We start from the raw sequence: 25859 nt of genomic DNA, 5'->3' as shown, positions 1-25859 counted from the left end.
AAAAGAGGTAGAAGTGAAGCAAAAACACAGAGTAAGAGAGAGAGGACAGCAGAACTCTAGAAGGGCCAAACATAGAGATACGGTAGCAGAAATGCAGATGGAGGAAAAGCAACTGCCAAAATAAAGGAAACGCGCCTCCCGAGCGGCGCAGTGGTCTAAGGCACTGCATCGAAGTGCTAGCTGTGCCACTAGAGATCCTGGTTCGAATCCAGGACCGGGAGACCCATGGGGCGGCACACAATTGGACCAGCGTCGTCCGGGTTAGGGGACTCTCCCGAGTCCGTACGGGAGTTGCAGCGATGGGACAGGATGTAACCACCAAATTGATACCACGAAATTGGAGAGAAAAAAGGGGCATACATTTTTTTTTTTTATATATATTTTTTAAATAATAATAATAATAAATAAAGGAAACACCAACAGGAAGTGTCTTAATAGGGCGTTGGGCCACCATGAGACTCCAAAGCCACCAGAATAGCATCAATGACCCCTGGCATAGATTCTACAAGTGTCTAACTCTACTGGAGGGATGCGACACCATTTTTCTATGAGAAATTCCATAATTTGGGGTTTTATTGATGGTGGTTGAAAACCATAAGTGTTCATAAGTGTTCAATTGGACCTGGTGACAGACACCTACAGACTTATAACCTCCTATGCTCCTTTGAGACCCCTCTTTCAAAGTCACTGAGATGGGCATTTTTTACACATGACCCTAAGCATGGAAGGGTTGTTTTAATTGCTTAATTAAGTCAGGAACCACACCTGTTTGGAAGCACCTTCTTTCAATATACTTTGTATCGCTCATTTACTCAAGTGTTTCCTTCATTTTGGCAGCTACCTGTATATACAGTAAAACGCCATTTCCTCATTAGACATGTCCAATACCATTGTCTGAGTAACCGAGACAGACTGCGTCGTCATTTTCCAGAGTGTCGGATGTTAGCAAGACGCCAGCTACACAACTTCTACCCCTTAATGTTGTTGTGCCTGTTCATGCTACATTGGCTGAGATATTAAAGGGAATCGGAATGTTAGTGATTGACTGAGGAGAAGAGTGGCAGAGGCTGTTACTATTGTCCTGGGTTAATTCGCACAGCCCACTAATGGACAAGATCACGATCGATGGTATTGGATGAATAAATGACGGTCAACACACAACTTTCCTTCCGTATTAAAACTGCAGCATGTATTGAAAAGTACATAAGTGACCATATTATATCTCAGATATCTAAAAGCATTGCATGTCACGTTTGGTAGACACTTGACCTCAAGGGGAGAAATCCATGATAAATGTTCTCATTCCTAAACCATGCAGACACAAACAGCACTACATAGAGGGATATATTTAAAACGTTTTTAATTTGAGACATGAAAATCACAGACATAGTGTATATTTAGATTAATTTTCCTATATAAAAATAAGTGCATAAATGCAGACACAAACAGCACTACATAGAGGGATATATTTAAAACGTTTTTAATTTGAGACATGAAAATCACAGACATAGTGTATATTTAGATTAATTTTCCTATATAAAAATAAGTGCATAAATTGACTATTATTTAAAAATACCAAGTCATTTCATATTTCATTAGTGCGTTTTTTTTATTTAAATCGACTGAGGTAAACAGAATTTCCCAATTTTCTTGAGTGTGTAAGAAAATATGCATGTATTTGTATCCCTATTTGAGGTCAGGTGAACTGTTAGCAGCCATGGAACAGTCATGTGTTTCTCAGTGCACTTGGATCAGTCCTTCCTCCAACCTGCTTTCTGAGGACATTTACAATTATTTGGGCCAGGGGGCCCTATTCAAGTTACCTTGCAGCATAAGAATAATGTTATATATTCCTTTTACTGCTTCAAAAAGTGACTTTTTCTTATATTGATTATTTTGACTGCTTGATTAAACAGGTCCTTTTTACCATTCTCTCTGTCCATAGACTGAACTTATCTCTCTCCACCTCTTAGTACATCAATCTCTCATTTCTTCTTCTCTCTGAACAGCCTCTCCACCTCTCTCATGAAGCGCAGACAGAGCTCGTCCTGCCAGGGCAGGGCCACACACTGTACGGCCACCGGCAGCCCCTCTCCACCAGTCACCGCCTGTAAACACACACAAACAGTCAGTCCCAACCAAACGCATGTTGACTAGGGACCGTATTCACAAATAATCTCAATAGGAGTGCTGGTATAGGATCAGTTTTCCTTTTTAGAGAATAATATATACAATTATATGGAGGGGGGGGGGGGCTGATCCTAGATCAGCACTACTACTCTGAGATGATTTTTGAATACGGGCCCAGTGGCCTGAACTCCAACCAAGCAACCAGGACAGGCCTCTGCTTCCATCTACTGGTTACAATGGAACTACAGGTTAAGATTCACCGGTTAGGCTACAGGTTGTGACATCTGGCATGGACAAAATGGCCACTTCAAGTCAGGATGACGGTAAGACGGAAATAAGTTTGGAAATAGCTAAATATCCTGTAAATATTTTAAGAGGAAGAGTGTGTTTGTGACTGACTGTACCTTTCTGTAGAGCTTGTCCCAGAGGTCCCCATAGTTGCCCTTGTAGTGCCTGAGTTCCTCCTCGTCCTCTGCTGTTACCGTGGAGACAGGGACCACCCCAGCAGGGAAGTTAAGGAGGTTGTAGATAGTGGTGTAAGACAACGCACCTGAAGAGAGAAAAGGGGTGGGGCGGGGGCACTGAGTCAATAATCCATCCACCCATAGTTCAATAAAGCAGGTGAATTCATAACAATTCCAACTGGTGATTCTACATTTTAAAAAATGGCCATGACTGCAAAAAAAAACAAACAAGCCTCATAAAATTAAAAAGAGCTAGTTAAATCTATATTCCATTTGATAAGAGAGATCAGAAAGGAGAGATGGGTACTGGTGAGTTTCCCAGGGTAGTTATGGTTGTAGGCGGGACCCATCATGGGACAGAGCAGCACGTCCAGCTCACACCTTCTCCACTCTGCCATCACCTCATGCATGTAGTCCTTGGAACACAGACAGAACTACTGTACATTTTCCTCAGAGCACTGATTTCCACACAACATTCTCTCAAAGGTTTTTGTCAAATTGATTATCATGCTGCAAGCTTAGGCCAACAACCTAGTTGAACAATATAACATTGCCAATGACTGACACTATAATCCATGCCATTCTGTTTTTCTGCATTACAACAAGAGACCAGATTAATGAAGACATTTAAATAATACATTTACAGGATACGATTTGTGCCTCCTCTCGGACCATCAGGAAACTCTTAGAGATGGCACAACTTCAAAATGTCTAGTACCTCCACATCTGCATGCTGTCTCCACAGGTCTTGCACAGAGCTGGTGAAAAGAAGTGATGGAATCATTAAGATTCTGCATTTCATACCATGGCATCGAAATATAATAAAAGAGTCATCCCATGTCATTTCAGCAAGCCATGACATCCACCATCTCAGATTGTTATGAAAGAATTTCTGGAGTTAAAAACAGATAAGATTAGCATTCCTGCAACTTTATTTTGTTGAAATTTAGTTGCTATTTGATTGCACCCAAAAATTGGCCAGTTTAAGTTTTAGGATTCACATAATATTCAATAAATATAGTACCCAACATCCAATTGGAACCAAACATATACCTACCATTGACTAAGAAATGGGGAAATCAATAAAATGTGACTGACCACCTCGATTCTGTCTTATGTAGCCCTATTTTAAATGGTGTTTTTTTACATTGGAAAAAAGTAGAGACTCAGAGCTAGAAAATGGTATATCATACACTACAGTTGAGGAACAATGGGAAAGTAATTCTGCTTTGAAAGTCGATAAACTTGTAACCCCACTTGAATGTTTTGGAACACCTACAATACCGGCGAGCTCTTCTTTGTCTACACCTATTCAGCATCGTTCACACCCTCTTAAGCCTTAGCCCCACCCATCTCTTTAAGGATTCACGTGAGGCCATGTGGTAAACAAACGCTATATCAAATCTATAAAATCTACATTTGTCACATGCTCAGGATACAGAAGGTGTAAACGATACAGTGAAGTGGTTACTTGCATAGTAGCAATATCAACAACAGAAAGTGTCCAGAAACAAACATTTTATTGTCAAAAGCCACCCACGGACGCCCCCCAAACCTCACGCCTACCACCCCAACAACCAATATACAGTATCAGTTATCTATGTTTGACAAGTAGTATGGAGCTGCGGCTTGGACTATTGCTTCTTCATCCTATGTAAATGTTTCCCTGGGGTGGGATTGGCATTGGGTGTGGGTGTGGGGGTCACTGGGTGGCTTTTGACAATTTTGGGGAATTTGTCAAGTCTTACTCGTTGTTATTAAGAATTATGGTCCAAATCAGATGTTAGGTATTATAATTATTGATGATTATATGAATCCAATAGGAAGAATAGACATAGGTTCTTCTCACCTAGCTCCACACAGGCTTTCCATAGAGGCACCAATACGAGGAAACTGAAGGGAAAAAAATAAGACCATTGACAAACATAGAAGTATCCGCCAAATATAACATGAGCAGTCTGATACACATCACAAAGCTCCCCAGATACAGTTTTAACCTCCCTCTCTGTATGCTGCGGACTTGGAGAGCACTCACTATGGGCTTGATTAGAATGGAGAGTATTTTCTTCACAATGCGAGGTAAACCGTACGGAATAATCTGAACCCGCAGAGACGGGTCGACAGGCCCTCCTTTCCTACAATAACACCAAACAACAAAGTTACTTTTTTAATCATTTTAGTGCGAATACTGGATAGTTAATTTCTCTCCCAGGGATGTGCTGGTTTAACTCATTGGGAGAACCTGGGTTGTGTTCATTAGGGGGTTGTGTTCATTCATTAGAACTAAACGGATGAAAATGGATTGAAACAGGCAGGGACTACATTGACTGCAATAAGAAATACACATTTTTGCTTCGCATTTCAAAATGTCTTACTATGGTGTGCCCAACTGAACACAATCCAGGGTGATTTGACTGACTCACAGGTTGCTGAGCAGGGTAGCGCATCCATCGCCTGCGATTCCCCTGATAACCAGCTCATGCATGGCATAGCTCAGCCTGGGGAGACTGAAGGGAACCAACTACAGAGAGTGAGATGAGATAGACAGAGAGAAATACAACTTAATATCAACACAGTTATGGACCGACCTGTTAAGGAATTAACATCCACATTATTTTGTTTCTGTTATTTCGGCAGTCCAAGTAAATCTGTCTCTGATACATAAAAGTGTTCAACCAAGCTCTGGTCATATAGTGCCTTCAGAAAGTATTCATACCCCTTGACTTATTCCACATTTTGTTGAGTTACAGCCTGAATTCAAAATGTATTAAATATATATTTTTGTCTGACCCATCTAGACACAATACCTCATAAATGACAAAGTGAAAACATGTTCTTAGAAATGTTAGCAAATGTACATAAGTAATCACACCACTGAGTCAATACATGTCAGAATCATGTGTCAGATTTTCCCCCCAAACATAATGCCTTGTATTCAGGACATAAAGTTCATTTATTTGCCACATTTATGGGGGGCAGTTTCACTTTAGTGCCTTATTGCAAACAGGATACATGTTTTGGAATATTTTTTATTCTGTACAGACTTCCTTCTTTTCACTCTGTCATTTAGGTTAGTACATGTATTGTGGAGTAACAACAATGTTGTTGATCCATCCCTAGTTTTCTCCTATCACAGCCATTAAACTCCGTAACTGTTTTAAAGTCACCATTGGCCTCATGGTGAACTCCCTGAGCGGTTTCCTTACTCTCCGTCAACTGAGTTAGGAAGGTAGTCTATCTTTGTAGTGACTGGGTCTATTGATACACCATCCAAAGTGTAATTAATAACTTCACCATGCTCAAAAGGGATATTCAATGTCTGCTTTTTTTAACCAATAGGTGTCCTTCTTTGTGAGGCATTGTAAAAGCTTCCTGGTCTTTGTGGTTGAATCTTTGGCGATTATAAAGATGACAGAACTACATGAGTTTGTATTTTGAGTTTCGTGGTCGCACATTGAGATTAGTGGTTGCACGTACGACTCCCAAATATGTATTTTAATTTTGCAAACTTTTATCACGATGAGTGAAAGATTTGTTGTATCTTTAATTTTGAATACATTCAATAAGACTTGCAAGCATCATTTCATTTAAGAATGATTACAGATCTGATCACTACTTTGTTTCCTTTTATGTCTCCCTTTCCTCCAACCCTAAACACTAGGCCCCTACCCAGATGGTCATGTGCCATCGCAATTTTCACTCACTCTCTCCTCTTCTATCATCTCTCCCTTCTGCTAAATCCTTCTCCCTCCTGATTCTGCCTCTTCGACCACTCTCTTCCCTTTCCGCATCCTATGACTAGCACTGTCTTCTTTCCTCCCAGCCGGCTCTGCCCTCTCTTGCTCCGTGGCGGAGTGAATCATTGCGAGCTTACAGAACAGGGCTGTGGGCAGCTGAAAGAAAATGGAAGAAAACTAAACTTCCGGAGGACCAATCATCCTTTCACTCCCTCCTCTCTACCTTCTCTTCCTCATTATCCGCTGCCAAAGGCACTTTCTACCACAAAATTTCAAGCTTCCGTCTCTAACCCTATCCTTTAAACTATTTTCCCCCTTCTCCTCCCACCTTAATCCTCCACCCCTCTCTCTCTGCGGACGACTTTGTCAACCACTTTGAAAAAAAGGTTGACAACATCCGCTACTCATTCACTCAGCCTATTGAGTCCACTGGTCTCACTCACACAGAACTACCAAACATCTTGACCTCTTTCTCCCCAGATTAAATTCTGTGACTAGTGAGGTCTGGCTGCCCGACAACCTGCCCGCTCGACCCCATCCCCTCTTCCACACCATCTCTGGAGACCTTCTCCCATTCCTCACTTCCCTCATCAATTCATCGCATTCCCTCTGATTTCAAAATGTCCTGAGTTGCTCCCCTCCTCAAGAAACCAACACTTGACTCATCTGACATCCAAAACTATAGACCTGTATCCCTTCTTTCTTTTCTTTCCAAAACACTTGAGCGTGCTCTCTCTTATTAACTTTCTCATTATCTCTCTCAGAACAATCTTCTTGACCCTAACCACTCAGGCTTCAAGACGGGTTACTCAAATGAGATTGCTCTTCTTTGTGACAGAGGCTCTCCGCACTGCCAAAGCTGACTCTCTCTCCTCTGTTCTCATCCTCCTAGATCTATCCGCTGCCTTCGACATAGTGAACCATAAGATCCTCCTCTCCTCCCTCTCAGGGTTGGGTGTCTCAGGCTCTGCACACTCTTGGATTTCATCCTACCTGGCAGCCCGCTCCTACCAGGTGATGTGGAGAGGATCCATGTCTGCACCACATACTCACACTACTGGTGTCCCCCAGGGCTCGGTTCTAGGCCCTCTCCTGCAAGAGTATTTTTGATTCACAGCAGTATATTCATAGTTGGAAATAGACTTGTCATAATTCAGAAAATAAATGATGCTTGCAAATCTTATTGAATGTGTTCAAATGTCAAGTTAGCGACCATTGTTAAAATCTTTCACACATTATACAAACATGCAAAATAAATTACACATTTGCAAATCGTACTTGCAACCACAAATCTCAATGCGCGACCACGAAATTCAAAATACAAACTCACGTAGTTCTGTCGTTATAATCCCATAGAATCTTTGTTTGAAATTCACTGCTTGATTGAGGGACCTTACGGATAATTGTATGTGTGGGGTACAGTGATGACATTAAAAAATAATGTTAAACACTTAGTGCACACCGAGTGAGTCGGTATAACTTATGTGACTTGTAAGCACATTTTTACTCCTGAATCTTAGGCTTGCCATAACAAAGGGGTTGTTGAATACTTATTGACTCAAGACATGTCAGCTTTTCATTTTTAATACAATTCGTTAACATTTCTGAAAACATAATTCCACTTTGACATTATAGCGTGTAGGCCAGTGACACAAAATCTTAATTTAATCCATTTTAAATTCAGTCTAACACAAAATGTGGATAAAGTCAAGGGGTGTGAAAACTTTTTGACCGCAGAGTAGATCAGTCTGGAGCTAGAGGTTACTCACCGTGTGCCCTGCTCTCTCCAACAACGCCTTGGTCTCCCTCAGGGCTCGGCCCATGCTTGGAGACGGCATGGCATAGCCGTCGTTCTCATAGTACCCGATCCTCAGGGGATTGGAACGCTGGTATACCTGGAGAACAGAGGAAGAACACAGTATTGATACATAGAGAATGTAGATTGCCGGGGGTTTGAATGTGTATAGGTCCTTTCTGCATAATGTACCTTATAATAATGGATATTGGCATCCAATATCAATCATTTGATATGGACACTATTGTTTGATATTGATAAGAGCAAGGCATATTGTTATATCGGATTATTCTTCTTGTCAACCTAAACTATTATGTAAAAAAGCATACGTGACTGTTCCTGCATGCACAAAACCCTCCCAACAGACCTTCTCACGGGCTGTCAACTTATCATAATCATACTTAAATTGCCTGCTGATGAGCCATCAACCGTTCATGGGCTTCTCATTGTATTCAAACTGGTTGAGTAGGTTAAGCTCCTAGAACATTCAGACCAGAACATTCCCAGAACATCAACAAGCAGCTGGAACATTCAGACAGTTGCAATGTTTTGAGTAAAATCAATATGTATTGTTATGTTATAATAAAACAATTGCAACTGATATCATTATAGATTTTACAAAAGGGTGCCCGTCACTAAATATAATAATAATGTATTTAAGGATATCATTTATTTTTCTTCAGGGATATCCATTGAACAATGATACGTATCCTACGAAAGGCTCCAGGATGAAGTGTCCTTTATGTACAGATCTAGGATCAGCTTCACCTCCTACAACAACAACAAAACTGTCTCAAGATCAGCATCTAGGGGCAACATCACCCTACTCCCTATGACAGAGAGAGATCCCACCTGTTGGTTGAATGGGATTGGGGGAACAGTAGGGTCCAGTCTGAACATGTGGTCACAGAGCAGAGCTTGCATACAGAGAGCCAGGCTATCCACGTCCCTTGCCATGGGCCCAAAGGACGACAGCACTGGAACAACACAAACAATCGGAGTCATCCTGACAGTGGAGAGTCAGTTGTTAAAAGTTAACAATAACATCTGTTACTATGTTGTTACATGTAATGCAATGAGCATCCTTTTGATTCCATTCCTACTTTTTTTCACAGAAGAGCTCCGCTCCCTATTTTGTCTATGTATATAGGCGTTATGACGGCGGGGGTTAAGAAAACGTTCATCAATTTATTTAGCTATACATGTGCAGGGTGGAAAGTTGTACGTTTGAGCCTTGCCTGACTTTTGGCCCCGGCTACAGGAGACAGCACCTCGCGAACTGAAAAAAAAGGAAAAAAAAAAAAAATTGTCAGTCATCATCTAACCAAGCCAATCAGGTCAATAACTCACTCAAACACACAACTATGCTTTTACGGGGGAAATAAACATCTTGTGATGCAATCATTCTTAAACTCTCCTCAAGGTTAGCAACATTGTAAAAGATTACTGAAGGCCTCACAGGTTGTCACCATGACTAACATATTCACTGACACATCCTAATAGTTACACGACGCACTGACAGACCCCCCCCCCCCCCCCCCCCCTTCCTCATCCACCCACCTCAGCCTGTTGGCCGTGGGTTTAAAGCCACAGATCCCACAGAAGGATGAAGGGATGCGTATGCTGCCCCCGATGTCGGAGCCCATGCCCAGGACCGAGCCCCCTCCTCCGATCAGCGCTCCCTCCCCGCCCGATGAACCCCCGGGCGTCTTTTGAGGGTTATGGGGATTCAGAGTCAGGCCGTAGATGGGATTGCCGCAGTCGTAGCTGGACATGGGGACAAGACAGACGTGGGTGAAAACACTGACTGCTAAGAACAACATGAGTCATGGGGTGACCAATCAGCTTTACTCTGGGTGCGGACTAGTCTGGCCATTGGACTTTGACGATGACCGTCTTCACAAACTCCTCAATCACATTGCTCAAGTCATAGCTCTTGCACTAAATTACATCACCTAATGTGGTATGTGGCACATTAAAGGCATTGTTACCCGATCTATGTCAATGTATTGCTAGTGTATTATGTTTATTCATCAGTTGACATTGTATATGGTAGACAAATTATATTCTGAATCTCATTCGATGCATTCACAAGAATAACACCTTAGCAGGCTTTGAGGTACGTTGGTCTTGATGAAGGGAATGGCGCCTTGTCTCTTCAGCACTTCAACCAGCACACTGTCCTCTGTGGCAGGAAGGTCCAACTTACAGATCACGCCACATGTAGAGTCATGACCCTAAATACAAAAACGGGCAGATCAAAAAAGTAAATAATTCATAAAAAAATAAACTCTTTCAGTAGACATGCACATCTCTGAACCCAGAACTATGTTACTGGTAGGCCCTCACGAGAGGCTCGACTTGAAGTTCACAAACAAAGACAAGCCTACTATGGGGTGGCTTTCTGGACACAGATTAAGCCAATGTCCTAGGCTAACAAGTGTCAGGATTCACCTAGGGGGTCATGATTTGGGTCTGTACAAATGTTTGATGTATTCAAATAATTGATTATGCTTATGTTAATATAATATCTATTAATATAAGACCCCTCCCTCCTAACATTTATAGGGTCCTAGACTACAGATTAACAATATATATATATTCATTATATAGTTTTAGAATTGTTCCACAGTTTGCTCTTTCTTTCTCTCTCTCTCTCTCTTATGTGTGACTGACACAGAACTCTGCAGGGGAGCGTGGGAGATAAGAGACGACTCAGACATTCCACAAGTAATCAACTTCGGGGAGTGGACGTTTATTGCCTAGCTTTTAGACAGAGTTTCAGTGTTTATGTTTGTATAGCTATGGATGCTGGGTTCTGGTCTCAGGAGAAAAAAGGTAATGACGTAGTCAGTGACATCACTAAGGCAGGACTTCGGTTTAATAAAACAACTTGAGACCTTTTGTTTGACACAGAACTTACTCAGCAACATTCGTGCTATGTTCCTGTTTGTCAACTTCTGTCTGCAATTGCATTAAAGGTTTTTGAATGATTAAAGATATTGTCATAATGCTAATTTCACCAATGAGCCAATGATGATTGACAAGAAGGAAAGGAACAAACCTAACACAAGCATGCTCAATGGAGAATCTCTATTGAAAGTGCTTTGGTCCAGGACTAGGCCCATGTTTAATCTGACCTGGAAACCCCTGCTATATTTACAGGTAAAAATGACAATTAATGAAAGACACTGAAGTGACATCTAATCAACACCTTGTATCCAATATTTTCCTTGATGCTGACAGGGACCCCATAAAGGAGACCATCCTTGTGAGAGCCAATATCCTCCAGCTGATCCCAACTCTCCAGCAGGACCTCAGTGCAACAGTTCAGTCTCCTATTCACCTCCAATGTCTGTGGGAACACAACATGTGAAAAATCAATGGGAGCACTTGTAGATTGAAAGGTCTAGTAGCCTGGTCCCAGATCAGTTTGTGTTGTCTTGCCAACTCCTATGGCCATTGCTACAACAAGAGCACAAAACAGATCCCAAACAGTTCTGGGAACAGGCCAGATTGATCACCACGCCAGCATGCCCCAAAATACATGATGCCTATTATGTGAAAGCCATTCAATGACTGATCATGCTGCATTGTTTTGTAAACAGTGCAAATATAATCCAGGCATGTCATCATAACTACATAGGCCTTTTCAGGGCTGTGTTGGCTCGGACTAGGATTGCACATTTTGGGGAATATTCAGAGGTGGAAACTTTGTGGGAATTAATGGGAATTCACAGAAATTAATATTAATACCATTTCAATGTAGATGTTTTTTTGCATTGGATATATTTACCATATCATATGGAGACAGAAACACTTTACCTTATCATAAATAGACAATTGTAAATGATTAAATCCTTCCAACAGAAAGATGAAAAACCTTTTATTTACGACCTTTACATTAGTTTAATCTTCACATGGGATGATTTCACTGAACAACAAAATAAAGGGAATATTGAATGATCCATCACATCTCCCAAAGACATATTCAACATAGATCTGTAAAATTATAGTCTAGAAACTAAAGCCTTGGTTGTCTTCCTCTCAGGCTTCCATGTCTTCTCCCTTGACCTCCTCAAAGTCCACCTCTTGAACATCCGACTCGGAGGCCTCATCTTCACTGTCACCTTCAAACCTTGAGGATGGCTCGTTGTCAGGCTCAAAAAGCCTCAAAGTTGCCAAGATGGCCACCAATTTTTCAATACTTGTAATGGTCAGCCTGTTGCGTGCTTTGGTGTGTGTTCCCAAACTAGGACCAGTTGCCCTCTGAGGTGGCTGATGTTGGGATTTGGAGGATGGGGGAAAAAGCCTCAGATCCACAAAGTCCCTTTCACCAGCTGGCTGATGAGATACAGTTGAAGTCAGAAGTTCACATACACTTAGGTTGGAGTCATTAAAATACGTTTGTCAACCACTCCACAAATTTCTTGTTAACAAACTATAGTTTTGGCAAGTCGGTTAGGACATCTACTTTGTGCATGACACAAATCATTTCCCCAACAATTGTTTACAGACAAATTATGGGAAAATCAAAAGAAATCAGCCAAGACCTCAGGAAAAAAATTATAGACCTCCACAAGTCTGGTTCATCCTTGGGAGAAATTTCCAAATGCCTAAAGGTACCACGTTCATCTGAACAAACAATAGTATGCAAGTATAAACACCATGGGACCACGCAGCCGTCATACCGCTCAGGTATGTTCTGTCTCCTAGAGATGAACGTACTTTGGTGCAAAAAGTGCAAATCAATCCCAGAACAACAGCAAAGGACCTTGTGAAGATGCAGGAGGAAACAGGTACAAAAGTATCTATACCACACGAGTCCTATCTCGACATAACCTGAAAGGCCGCTCAGCAAGGAAGAAGCCACTGCTCCAAAACCGACATAAAAAAAGCCAGACTACAGTTTGCAACTACACATGGGGACAAAGATTGTACTTTTTGGAGAAATGTCCTCTGGTCTGATGAAACAAAAATATAACTGTTTGGCCATAATGACCATCATTATGTTTGGAGGAAAAAGGGGGAAGCTTGCAAGCTGAAGAACACCATCCCAACCGTGAAGCACGGGGGTGGCAGCATCATGTTGTGAGGGTGCTTTGCTGCAGGACTTCACAAAATGGATGGCATCACGAGGCAGGAAAATTATGTGGATATATTGAAGCAACATCTCAAGACATCAGTCAGGAAGTTAAAGCTTGGTCACAAATGGGTCTTCGAAATGGACAATGACCCCAAGGTTACTACCAAAGTTTTGGCAAAATAGCTAAAAGACAACAAAGTCAAGGTATTGGAGTGGCCATCACAAAGCCCTGACCTCAATTCAATAGACAATTTGTGGGCAGAACTGAAAAGGCGTGTGCGAGCAAGGAGGCCTACAAACCTGACTCAGTTACACCAGCTCTGTCAGGAGGAATGGGCCAAAATTCACCCAACTTATTGTGGGAAGCTTGTGGAAGGCTACCAGAAACATTTTTACCCAAGTTCAACAATTGAAAGGCACTGCTACAAAATACTAATTGAGTGTATGTAAACTTCTGACCCACTGGGAATGTGATGAAAGAAATAAAAGCTGAAATAAGTCATTCAGGCTAAATAAGTCATAAGGCTTAAATGTCAGGAATTGTGAAAAACTGAGTTTAAATGTATTTGGCTAAGGTGTGTAAACTTCTGACTTCAACTGTATGTTTGTGCTCTTGTGGAATACTGGTTGAGGGGTGGAGATGTAGTTAATTATTCCTTTCCCACAATCAGTAAACCACCATTCAGAGACGATTGCAATACGGTCTATGATTTGCTTGACCTAGTCTACTCTGTTGAATTCTGCATCCAGCAAATGAGTAGATAAAGCATGTCAGGTTGGAAGGGTGCATGCTGGGCGAAGAACATTCAGAAATCTCTTCCAATACACATTGCCTGTGAGCATCAGAGGTGAACCAGTTGCATACAAAGCTTAAGACATTCATCAGCATTTGTCTTACTACGTTCCTCCATTGAGTCAAAAAAAATAATAATAACTTGATTCCAGGAGGACCATGAGCTGTTGCTATTGATAAGGTGTCTGATTCATCATTTACACCTCGAATAGAAGTAGAGTGACTTTTGTCAGTGGTTGCTTGTTGTGAGCGCTGAGAGAACTTTATGTACTTGGCCAGATGATTCTGCATCTTACATTCTACACATTTAATTTGGCACAGTATTTGCAAATGTACACAGCTTTTCCTTCTACATTAGCTGCAGTGAAAGGTCTCCACACATCAAATAGTGCCCGTGGCATTTTCCTGTAAAGAATAGGATTTAAACAATTACAAAAAAAAGAATACAATTCCAGTTACATATAAATAATCTCAGCAAAAAAAGAAACGTCCCTTTTTCAGGACCCTGTCTTTCAAAGATAATTCGTAAAAATCCAAATAACTTCACAGATCTTCATTGAAAAGGGTGTGAGCGTGCTCATATGTGTGAGCATGCCTTTGGCATGCTGCAAGGAGGCAAGCAGATGTGGCCAGGGCAATAAATTGCATTGTCCGTACTGTGAAATGCCTAAGACGGCACTGCAGGGAGACAGGACGGACAGCTGATCGCCCTCGCAGTGGCAGACCATGTGTAACAACACCTGCACAGGATCGGTACATCCGAACATCACACCTGCGGGACAGGTACAGGATGGCAACAACTGCCCGAGTTACACAATCCCTCCATCAGTGCTCAGACTGTCCGCAATAGGCTGAGAGAGGCTGGACAGAGGTGCTTGTAGGCCTGTTGTAAGGCAGGTCCTCACCAGACATCACTGGCAACAACGTCGCTTATGGGCACAAACCAACGTCGCTGGAACAGACTGGACTGGTAATTAGTGCTCTACACTGACTAGTCGCGGTTTTGTCTCACCAGCGGTGATGGTCGGATTTGCGTTCATCATCGAAGGAATGAGCGTTACACCGAGGCCTGTACTCTGGAGAGGGATCGATTTGGAGGTGGAGGGTCCGTCATGGTCTGGGGCGGTGTGTCACAGCATCCCCGGACTGAGCTTGTTGTCATTACAGGCAATCTCAACGCTGTGTGTTACAGGGAAGACATCCTCCTCCCTCATGTGGTACCCTTCCTGCAGGCTCATCCTGACATGACCCTCTAGCATGACAATGCCACCAGCCATACTGCTCATTCTGTGCGTGATTTCCTGCAGGACAGGAATGTCAGTGTTCTGCCATGGCCAGCGAAGAGCCCGGATCTCAATCCCATTGAGCCCAATAAACAACTCCTTTGTAAGATACATGTTTTAAAATGAAACATGTATGGAACAGGTGAATTAACACTCCTATGTTAGCAGGCTCAAGCAAGCTAAAACCCACACGGTTGCAAAAACTAACTAGCAGAAATTGTTAACAAGTTAGAAATGATTTACACACACTTTGCTGTAGGATACTATTTATAATTAACAAAAGAAATGTCATAATATATATTCACCCCAGCCAGTATTGTAATCAAAACTTACCAGAAAGCATGTAGTTCTTGGCTCAGACAGTGTAGTAGGGTGGGATCTATAGCATCTCATTAGTGTGCAAGATCTTGAAAATCAGCTGCAAATGTGATGGTTGCAATTCCATTGAATTGGGGATAGTTTAACCAAAATATGCTACAAGACCTAGAATTTCCTTATGTGTATCCTACAAAAAAAGGTTCACTGTTATAAGCTAACTTTTTGATGAATTTAAGGAAAATTCCCCAAATTCCAGGTCTTAACGTCCCATGGAACATTTCCAGAAAGTTTCAGACCCTTTGCAACCCTAGCTGTGACTTCCGATTTAAATACGTAAACAGGTTAAAGGTGGTTAATGGTTTGCAGAAAACATTGCAGGAGTACGATATGTTGCCAATGCTTGCAGTGAAAACAAATTACACCACCTATAGAAATAATGCAGTCCACAAAATTCCACAACATGCACATTACAGCGGTCAAACGACCTCCACTCTTCACTGTCAAACGCTCCCTGAAACACTTCAGCGAGCAGGCCTTTCTAATCCACCTGGCATGGGTATCCTGGAAGGATATTGACCTCATCCCGTCAGTAGAGGATGCCTGGTTTTTTTTTTTAAATGCCTTCCTCACCATCTTAAATAAGCATGCCCCATTCAAAAAATGTAGAACCAGGAACAGATATAGCCCTTGGTTCTCTCCAGACCTGACTGCCCTTAACCAACACAAAAACATCCTATGGCGTTCTGCATTAGCATCGAACATATGCAGCTTTTCAGGGAAGTTAGAAACCAATATACACAGGCAGTAGGAAAAGCCAAGGCTAGCTTTTTCAAGCAGAAATTTGCTTCCTGCAACAAACTCTAAAAAGTTCTGGGACACTGTAAAGTCCATGGAGAATAAGAACACCTCCTCCCAGCTGCCCACTGCACTGAGGATAGGAAACTCACCACCGATAAATCCACTATAATTGAGAATTTCAATAAGCATTTTTCTACGGCTGGCCATGCTTTCCACCTGGCTACCCCGGTCAACAGCACTGCACCCCCCACAGCAACTCGCCCAAGCCTTCCCCATTTCTCCTTCTCCCAAATCCAGTCAGCTGATGTTCTGAAAGAGCTGCAAAATCTGGCCCCCTACAAATCAGCCGGGCTAGACAATCTGGATCCTTTCTTTCTAAAATTATCTGCCGAAATTGTTGCAACCCCTATTACTAGCCTGTTCAACCTCTCATGTCGTCAGATTCCCAAAGATTGGAAAGCAACTGCGGTCATCCCCCTCTTCAAAAGGGAGGGACACTCTTGACCCAAACTGCTACAGACCTAAATCTATCCTACCCTGCCTTTCTAAGGTCTTCGAAAGCCAAGTCAACAAACAGATTTCCGACCATTTCGAATCACACCGCACCTTCTCCGCTATGCAATCTGGTTTCAGAGCTGGTCATGGGTACACCTCAACCACGCTCAAGGTCCTAAATTATATCTTAACCGCCATCGATAAGAAACAATACTGTGCAGCTGTATTCATTGACCTGGCCAAGGCTTTCGATTCTGTCAATCACCAGATCCTCATTGGCAGACTCGATAGCCTTGGTTTCTCAAATGATTGCCTAGCCTGGTTCACCAACTACTTCTCTGATAGAGTTCAGTGTGTCAAATCAGAGGGCCTGTTGTCCGGACCTCTGGCAGTCTCTATGGGGATGCCACAGGGTTCAATTCTTGGGCCGACTCTCTTCTCTGTATACATCACTGATGTCGCTCTTGCTGCTGGTGACTCTCTGATCCACCTCTACGCAGACGACACCATTCTGTATACTTCTGGCCCTTCTTTGGACACTGTGTTAACAACCCTCCAGACGAGCTTCAATGCCATACAACTCTCCTTCCGTGGCCTCCAACTGCTCTTAAATACAAGTAAAACTAAATGCATGCTCTTCAACCGATCGCTGCCTGCACCCGCCCGTCCAGCATCACTACTCTGGACGGTTCTTACTTCGAATATGTGGACAACTACAAATATCTAGGTGTCTGGTTAGACTGCAAACTCTCCTTCCAGACTCACATCAAACATCTCCAATCCAAAGTTAAATCTAGAATTGGCTTCCTATTTCACAACAAAGCATCCTTCACTCATGCTGCCAAACATACCCTCGTAAAACTGACCATCCTACCGATCCTCGACTTCGGCGATGTCATTTACAAAATAGCCTCCAACACTCTACTCAGCAAATTGGATGCAGTCTATCACCGTGCCATCCGTTTTGTCACCAAAGCCCCATATACTACCCACCACTGCGACCTGTACGCTCTCGTTGGCTGGCCCTCGCTTCATACTCGTCGCCAAACCCACTGGCTCCAGGTCATCTACAAGACCCTGGTAGGTAAAGTCCCCCCTTATCTGAGCTCGCTGGTCACCATAGCAGCACCCACCTGTAGCACGAGCTCCAGCAGGTATATCTCTCTGGTCACCCCCAAAGTCAATTCCTCCTTTGGCCACCTCTCCTTCCAGTTCTCTGCTGCCAATGACTGGAACGAACTACAAAAATCTCTGAAACTGGAAACACTTTTCTCCCTCACTAGCTTTAAGCACCAGCTGTCAGAGGAGCTCATAGATTACTGCACCTGTACATAGCACATCTATAATTTATCCCAAGCAACTACCTCTTCCCCTATTGTATTTATTTAGCTCCTTTGCACCCCATTATTTCTACTTAGCACATTCTTCCACTGCAAATCTACCATTGCAGTGTTTTACTTGCTATATTGCATTTACTTCTCCAAGATGGCATTTTTTGCCTTTACCTCCCTTATCTCACCTCATTTGCTCACATTGTATATAGACTTATTTTTCTACTGTATTATTGACTGTATGTTTGTTTTACTCCATGTGTAACTCTGTTGTTGTATGTGTCGAACTGCTTTGCTTCATCTTGGCCAGGTCGCAATTGTAAATGAGAACTTGTTCTCAACTTGCCTACCTGGTTAAATAAAGGTGAAATAAAATAAGTGATTGCTGGGGTGTTGATTGAATTGTGCATTACCTTTTCCATGTATGTGTGGAACACAGCTTGTGGAGTTAGTGTTCCACCCTTCAGTTGTTTGGACAGCTCAGCCAGTGACAGTGAGAGGATGAGAGAGGTGTCTGTTCCAGGGTGCTGACATGGGAGTCAAAGAGGGAAGAGACTGAACATTCGGTACACCACCAGATATCTATCTAGCTACCCTCTGAAAATCTAAATGAAATGTCATGCTATCTCAGTCAATAAGGTAAGGTCCTCTGCATACACTTCATCCTCCTTTCAATACATGCATGCATGACTAAGTGGCAACTGGTTTGAACATGAATATGTGATAGCCACCCCAGTACTATCTGCAAGTTAGAGTCACAGCTGTGTCTGACTGACTTATCAACAGGGTTGAATGTTCATTCGTTGAGGTTGTTAGCTAGCGTTTGCTAAACTAAAGTCAAACTTACAGATTCGTTGAACTGAAGGACAGCGAGTTCTGCCTGTTGCAGTGACGTTTCTCTTCGGGCTTTCGCCCTCTGAATTTTCTTCCACGACTGTTCGTGTCTGAACCAATTCAGAAAAAGCATCAATGCACCTGTACCGCATGTAGTGGCTGTCAGAATCGCTGTCCAATTCGGCTCTGCCCAAAAAAATACTTGTTTAAAGTTGTCCATTCTGTCCACAACGCTCTGACAGCTATCTTCCACCTCCAACCTCCTACCTCCAAGTACACTTCAATGATTCTCGAAGGGTTCGGGTTAAATGCGTTTGACTCCGCCCACAGTGAGCCCGGCCCCGAACTGCAGTCAGGGGCTTCTCCCTACACCTTATTCGTAGGGGTTTTAAGGGTGGTTGGCATCCAATGTTAACAGTGCATTACAGCCACCAGCTGTAATCACAGTATATTCCAAAATACACCCCTACACGGGCTAAGGGACCTGTGAGGTCAGAACATTTGCCAACAGGATTTCTTGCAAGGTCTCGGCTGTGAAATCACAAAGAAACGTTCAGCTGCATTCACAATTACAATTTGCTCCGACCTCTTCTCCGCTTGTGCTGTCCAGCTTATGACCACTGCAAACCGACAGCTATCCAGCTGGGACAACGCACGTTCCAAACTGCTGTACATGTGGGGAAACTGCACCCTTCTTGTGTCATCTCATCACAACACAGGGATTGGCTCGAGGCTATCCAATAGAAGAGGCAAAGTCTAGATAATCTTCGCCAAACAATAGCAAGTAGGCGAGGAACTCGTGACAGCTTTTATTGCATACTACAAAAATTAAGATTTTACCAGGGGTTGTTGATTGCATGGAGGCATGCTATACAAGGTTTCCATTATGTGAAATTGCATTTTAGCGGAACATAAAGCAATTGTAATTCTTTGCAATTATCCAGTTGTTGTGAGACCAATGACCAAGTTAATTTATGCTGCACTTGCCACATTGATACAGCATAACCTCTTTCCCAGTCTCAATAGCTCCCGCCAGCTGGTAGACGAGAGTAGATGCATCACAACTAACAAAAGTATAACTTAATAAAATCCAACCAGTTACAAAAAACACTGATTTAACACTTAATTTACAATTTATTCACATGAACAGAGTGTGTATTTGAGGTTATAACATATATCCATAGAGGTTTCCTTTCAAACCAGGTACTCGTTTCTATATCTGACAGGGAATTTCTGCCAGTAGTGCAGGGAGCTGGATGGACTTTATTTGACAGAATGGAAGACTTTGTGTGCCACCTGGGGGACAGAAATGAAAGGTAAAGTTATTGCAAACTGTCAAGTACAAATGTATGCAAAGTGAGTGACACTTGTCTCCTAAAGTAGCTAGTTATACCATCAAAATGATTTTCTCTTCATTCCTCGTCCAGTGACAAAGCATACAACCGTAAAACAATATGAGGGTCAGTCTGCTTTTCTTTACCCATTTCTCCACATCCTTCTGTCCTGATCCATCATCCAACTATTGCACTCAAATTCTAAGCTCTCCAATCATGAAGAACTTAATAATGGAGAAGCATGCTATAGAGTAAATACAAATCACTGACTCCTGAAAATTGGTATCATCTGTCTGTAGACGTTTAAATGTTCAGTCACACAAATGTATTTGTGTATCAGTTGTGGTACGTAGCGGTGGGGGGAACCGCACAGATGACTGAGGAGACAAGGAGTTGGATCCACTGACATCTCTCTTGGCAGTCTGACAACCAGACTCAGTCTCAGGTTATTTCTTGGCAGACTAAGCGAGATCCAACCTGCTGTAACATTCTATCAAGAACTGCTAGCTTTATCAGCTCGTTGCTTTAACATCCACTCATGCCTGGTTGTATGTTCTCCATTGCACCCCATGGTTAACTGCTGGTGACAGTGTCTGGGTAGATCTCACGTACACAGTGGTCCCGGGCATGGAGAAAGTCGAAAAGCTCTTCAGTGCAGTCCTCTGCGGTCTCGGACTTGGAGCTGACCCTGGACTCGCAGTCCTCTAGTTTTGCCCGGGTGTGGATGCAGTGCTCTGCCTGTGCACACTTGTCCCGCACTGTGTCAAGGGGGTCCTGGAACAGAAGGACCATGGCTACTGAGAACATAAGTCATCCATTCCCTAGCCTGGTCCCAGATCTGTTTGTGCTATAACCAACATATCTGGCATAACAAACAACCATACATCGGACTTGGCTATAGCACAAATAGATATGGGGCGGGCTATTTATTCCCCCCAGTTGCATGACAACTAACTAGTTGGCTAGTTGACAAAAGATTCTTTAGGTTTCAGAACCAATGCAAGGTGGGCAGATTACGTTGCATCATACCAAATCGATACATACCACCATGTCTTCCTCCTCCTCTTCCTGAAAGAAAAACACATTTTAAAGCACTCGAAACATGACACCGATATAACACACTGGACTACTTGCCAAGGCTGTTGCTAGCCAAGCTAGTTAGCTAACTTTCATGCTATTTATTGCCACTGGTTGCGCGAAAACAACTGAGCAGATTATTGGCTAACTATGCTAGCTAACGTTAGCTGACTCGCTAGCTGACATACCGGCTGGCTAGACACTGTGTCTCTCCTGTTAGCTATAGTAGCAAACCTAGGCCTTAAACTCACGGTTCCGTTCATTATTTAACCACATATTGAATGGAAAATTGTTAATTAATGTCTTACATCTTCGGGTTCCCCGTTCAGGATCATTTTCTCCTCGAAAACCATGATGTTATTGCTCTTTACCTGATATGACTCGCTGTCAGATGAATAACTTGATCAGAGTTTCTTTGATTTTATGTTGGAGGACGGACCAGGTCACTCACCCGACGTAATCGTGGCGATACGTTACTTATTCTACGTTAATGAAATGGCACCCAATTGAATCCCTGTACGCTACCAAAGCTACTGCCACCGTGTGTACCGGAGAAGTTACACGCTGTCAAAAAAGGGATTCAGTCGCACAAGGCTGTCAATTCACATGTAGACTTATCGATCTCCTAAATTCCAAACCCAATACCGAGAATTTCTAAACGCAACACCCAGCAAATGGTCTAAAGTAAGATTGTACATTTTATTCCAGTTTTATATGTTTGCCCTGTAAATTAACTTGTGAGCTGAGCACTGCCATTATTGATCATTGCCACGCAGCCTCTAATTGTTAATCCACTGCTCTGTCAAGTTCAACCACAACACAAACACACACAATTAGGTCAGAGGATAGACTATCCAATCACTGATAAAGGTTATCCTCTACATTGTGTTAGTTTAAAAAAAAAACATTTGATATAGTGTTGCTTGTAGTGTCTACAATGTAAGTCTATAATATCTGCTGTGTCACTGTCACCATAAACCTATTGATTTTTTATCATACCCATTTCTACCAAAGTAAGCACATATTGTTTGGAGGACAGACTGAAAGATCAAAATCCAGGAAAATGGGGAAATTTGATTGGCCCTTCAAGTGCCCATATTCAAATGAGGGTAAGATCAGAGCAACAACATTACACCCACACACAGGCTAGGGGTGATATAGACTACACATATAGGCATAAGCTTACACTTGGCTCATTCATCCCCCTCCTCTCCCATGTAACTATTCCCCAGGTCGTTGCTGTAAATGAGAATGTGTTCTCAGTCAATTTACCTGGTAAAATAACGGTAAAAGAAAAAAAATGAAAAACACACTGAACAACAATATGAATGCAACATGCAACAATTTCAACATTTTAGAGTTACAGTTCATATAAGGAAATCAGTCAATTGAAATATATTAATTTGGCCCTAATCTATGGATTTCACATGACTGGGAATACAGATATTCTGTTGGTCACAGATACCTTCAAAAAAAAGGTAGGAGCGTGGATCAGAAAACCAGTCAGTATCTGGTGTGACCACCATTTATTTGCCAAATGCGGTGCGACATCTCCTTCGCATAGAATTGATCAGGTCTACCTACACCTGTTGTATTCGGAGCATGTGACAAATAAAATTGGATTTGATTTCATCCAAAATATTGATCAGTCACATTTATTGTACAGTTTAATTTATACAAACATATATATATATATATATATATTAGTATACAGTTGAATATACAGTTGAAGTCGGAAGTTCACATACACTTAGGTTGGAGTCATTAAAACTAATTTTTCAACCACTCCACAAATTTCTTGTTAACAAACTATAGTTTTGGCAAGTTGGTTAGGACATCTACTTTGTGCATGACAAAAGTAATTTTTCCAACAATTGTTTACATACAGATTATTTCACTTATAATTCACTGTATCACAATTCCAGTGGGTCAGACGTTTACATACACTAAATTGACTGTGCCTTTAAACAGCTTGGAAAATTCCAGAAAATTATGTCATGGCTTTAGAAGCTTCTGATAGGGTAATTGACATAATTTGAGTCAATTGGAGGTGTACCTGTGGATGTATTTCAAGGCCTACCTTCAAACTCAGTTCTTCTTTGCTTGACATCATGGGAAAATCAAAAGAAGTCAGCCAAGACCTCAGAAAAAAATAGTAGACCTCCACAAGTCTGGTTCATCCTTGGGAGCAATTTCCAAACGCCTGAAGGTACCACAATCATCTGTACAAACAATACGCAAGTATAACCACAATGGGACCACGCAGCCATCATACCACTCAGGAAGGAGACGCGTTCTGTCTGCTAGAGATGAACGTACTTTGGCAAAAAGTGCAAATCAATCCCAGAAAAACAGCAAAGGACTTTGTGAAGATGCTGGAGGAAACCAGTACAAAAGTATCTATATACACAGTAAAACAAGTCCTATATAGAAGCCACTGCTCCAAAACTGCCATAAAAAATCCAGACTACGGTTTGCAACTGCACATGGGGACAAAGATCATACTTCTTGGAGAAATGTCCTCTGGTCTGATGAAACAAAAATGGAACTGTTTGGCCATAATGACCATCATTATGATTGGAGAAAAAAGGGGGAGGCTTGCAAGCCGAAGAACACCATCCCAACCGTGAAGCACGGGGTGGCAGCATCATGTTGTGGGGGTGCTTTGCTGCAGGAGGGACTGGTGCACTTCACAATATAGATGGCATCATGAAGCAGGAAAATTATGGGAATATATTAAAGCAACATCTCAAGACATCAGTCAGGAAGTTAAAGCTTGGTTTCAAATGGGTTTTCCAAATGGAATGTGCGGGAATGTGCCTTAGGCATGCTGCAAGGAGGCATGAGGACTGCAGATGTGGCCAGGGCAATAAATTGCAATGTCCTTACTGTGAGACGCCTAAGACAGCACTACAGGGAGACAGGACAGACAGCTGTTCATCCTCGCAGTGGCAGACCATGTGTAACAACACCTGCACAGGATCGGTACATCTGAACATCACACCTGCGGGACAGGTAGAGGATGGCAACAACAACTGCCCGAGTTACACCAGGAACGCACAATCCCTCCATCAGTGCTCAGACTGTCCCCAATAGGCTGAGAGAGGCTGGACTGAGGGCTTGTAGGCCTGTTGTAAGGCAGGTCCTCACCAGACAGGACTGGCAAAAAGTGCTCTTCACTGACGAGTCGCGGTTCTCTCTCACCAGGGGTGATGGCCGGATTCACGTTTATCGTCGAAGGAATGAGCGTTACACTGAGGCCTGTACTCTGGAACGGGATCGAGGTGGAGGGTCCGTCATGGTCTGGGGCGGTGTGTCACAGCATCATCGGACTGAGCTTGTTGTCATTGCAGGAAGACATCCTCCTCCCTCATGTGGTACCCTTCCTGCAGGCTCATCCTGACATGACCCTCCAACATGACAATGCCACCAGCCATACTGCTAGTGTAACAGATGTAACTTTACGTCGTCCCCTCGCCCCGACACGGGCGCGAACCAGGGACCTTCTGCACACATCAACAACGGTCGCCCACGAAGCGTCTTTACCCATCGCTCCACAAAAGCCGCGGCCCTTGCAGAGCAAGGGGCAACCCTACTTAATGTCTCAGAGCAAGTGGCGTAACTGATTGAAATGCTACTAGCGCGTACCCGCTAACTAGCTAGCCATTTCACATCCGTTACACTAGTTCTGTGCATGATATCCTGCAAGACAGGAATGTCAGTGTTAGTGCCATGGCCAGCAAAGAGCCCGAATCTCAATCCCATTGAGCACATGTTCATTTTGCTGAAAATAAACGCAGTTGACAGTGAGAAGATGTTTCTTTTTTTGCTGAGTTTAGTTAAGCAGTTATTGTTAACAAGTTGGAAATTATTTTAGCACACTTTGCTGTAGGCTACTATTTACAAGTTAACAAAAGATCATGTATGTCATATAAAATATATTCACCCCAGCCAGTATTGTAATCAAAACTTACCAGAAAGCATGTAGTCCTTGGCTCAGACAGTGTAGTAGTGTGGGCTCTATAGCATCTCATTAGTGTGCAAGATCTTGAAAATCAGCTGTACATGTGATGGAAGAGTGCACTGCACATGTGATCAGTGTTGCCAACTAATTTTCAGGGTAAGTTGCTAGAGGCAGGATGATTTGTTGCTAAAAGTTGCAAAAATGACATTGTGATGTCATTGCGTGATAACATAAAACTGCGTCATTACGTAGAATACACAATAACGTTACGCAAATTGACTGGCCATCTAAGCGAAAAATATGATTTGACATTTGTTCAGGTACAGACTCCCACTCTTTTCTGTACTTATGGCTGTACAATTTTGATTGAGACATGTTGATTGATGTTGTAAGTTCTGTTCAAGATCAAACATTCGTGAC

At 42.5% G+C, this 25859-nt stretch overlaps 2 protein-coding genes across 3 annotated transcripts; both read right to left on the bottom strand.

The window, feature by feature from the left end:
* Nucleotides 1-1464: 1464 nt before the first annotated feature.
* LOC129811021 (vitamin D3 hydroxylase-associated protein-like) lies at nucleotides 1465-20079 on the bottom strand. The gene is made up of 15 exons (XM_055862119.1): nucleotides 19078-20079; nucleotides 18644-18757; nucleotides 11341-11481; nucleotides 10230-10363; nucleotides 9687-9893; nucleotides 9365-9405; nucleotides 8979-9103; nucleotides 8101-8226; nucleotides 5018-5115; nucleotides 4630-4729; nucleotides 4444-4487; nucleotides 3313-3352; nucleotides 2902-3010; nucleotides 2535-2680; nucleotides 1465-2108 (listed from the first exon to the last, which is right to left on the bottom strand). Exons 1-15 carry the CDS (start codon nucleotides 19282-19284, stop codon nucleotides 1986-1988), a joined length of 1755 nt encoding a protein of 584 aa, XP_055718094.1. The 5' UTR covers nucleotides 19285-20079; the 3' UTR covers nucleotides 1465-1985.
* Nucleotides 20080-20178: 99 nt separating this feature from the next.
* LOC129811022 (cytochrome b-c1 complex subunit 6, mitochondrial-like) lies at nucleotides 20179-21977 on the bottom strand. 2 transcript variants are annotated; one of them, XM_055862120.1, is made up of 4 exons: nucleotides 21784-21977; nucleotides 21428-21466; nucleotides 21011-21172; nucleotides 20179-20360 (listed from the first exon to the last, which is right to left on the bottom strand). In XM_055862120.1, the coding sequence occupies exons 1-4, from the start codon at nucleotides 21826-21828 to the stop codon at nucleotides 20328-20330; spliced, it is 279 nt and encodes a 92-aa protein (XP_055718095.1). In that variant the 5' UTR covers nucleotides 21829-21977; the 3' UTR covers nucleotides 20179-20327. The 2 variants fall into 2 exon arrangements, with proteins under 2 accessions (XP_055718095.1, XP_055718096.1); XM_055862121.1 differs by having other exon boundaries at nucleotides 21443-21466; nucleotides 21784-21971.
* Between the last annotated feature and the right edge of the window lie 3882 nt (nucleotides 21978-25859).

This window comes from Salvelinus fontinalis, chromosome 14, assembly GCF_029448725.1.
Source record: "Salvelinus fontinalis isolate EN_2023a chromosome 14, ASM2944872v1, whole genome shotgun sequence".
NCBI classification, from domain to species: Eukaryota; Metazoa; Chordata; class Actinopteri; order Salmoniformes; family Salmonidae; genus Salvelinus; species Salvelinus fontinalis.
The sequence above is the reverse complement of the archived record's forward strand: the minus strand, read 5'-3'. Positions and strand labels throughout refer to the sequence as shown.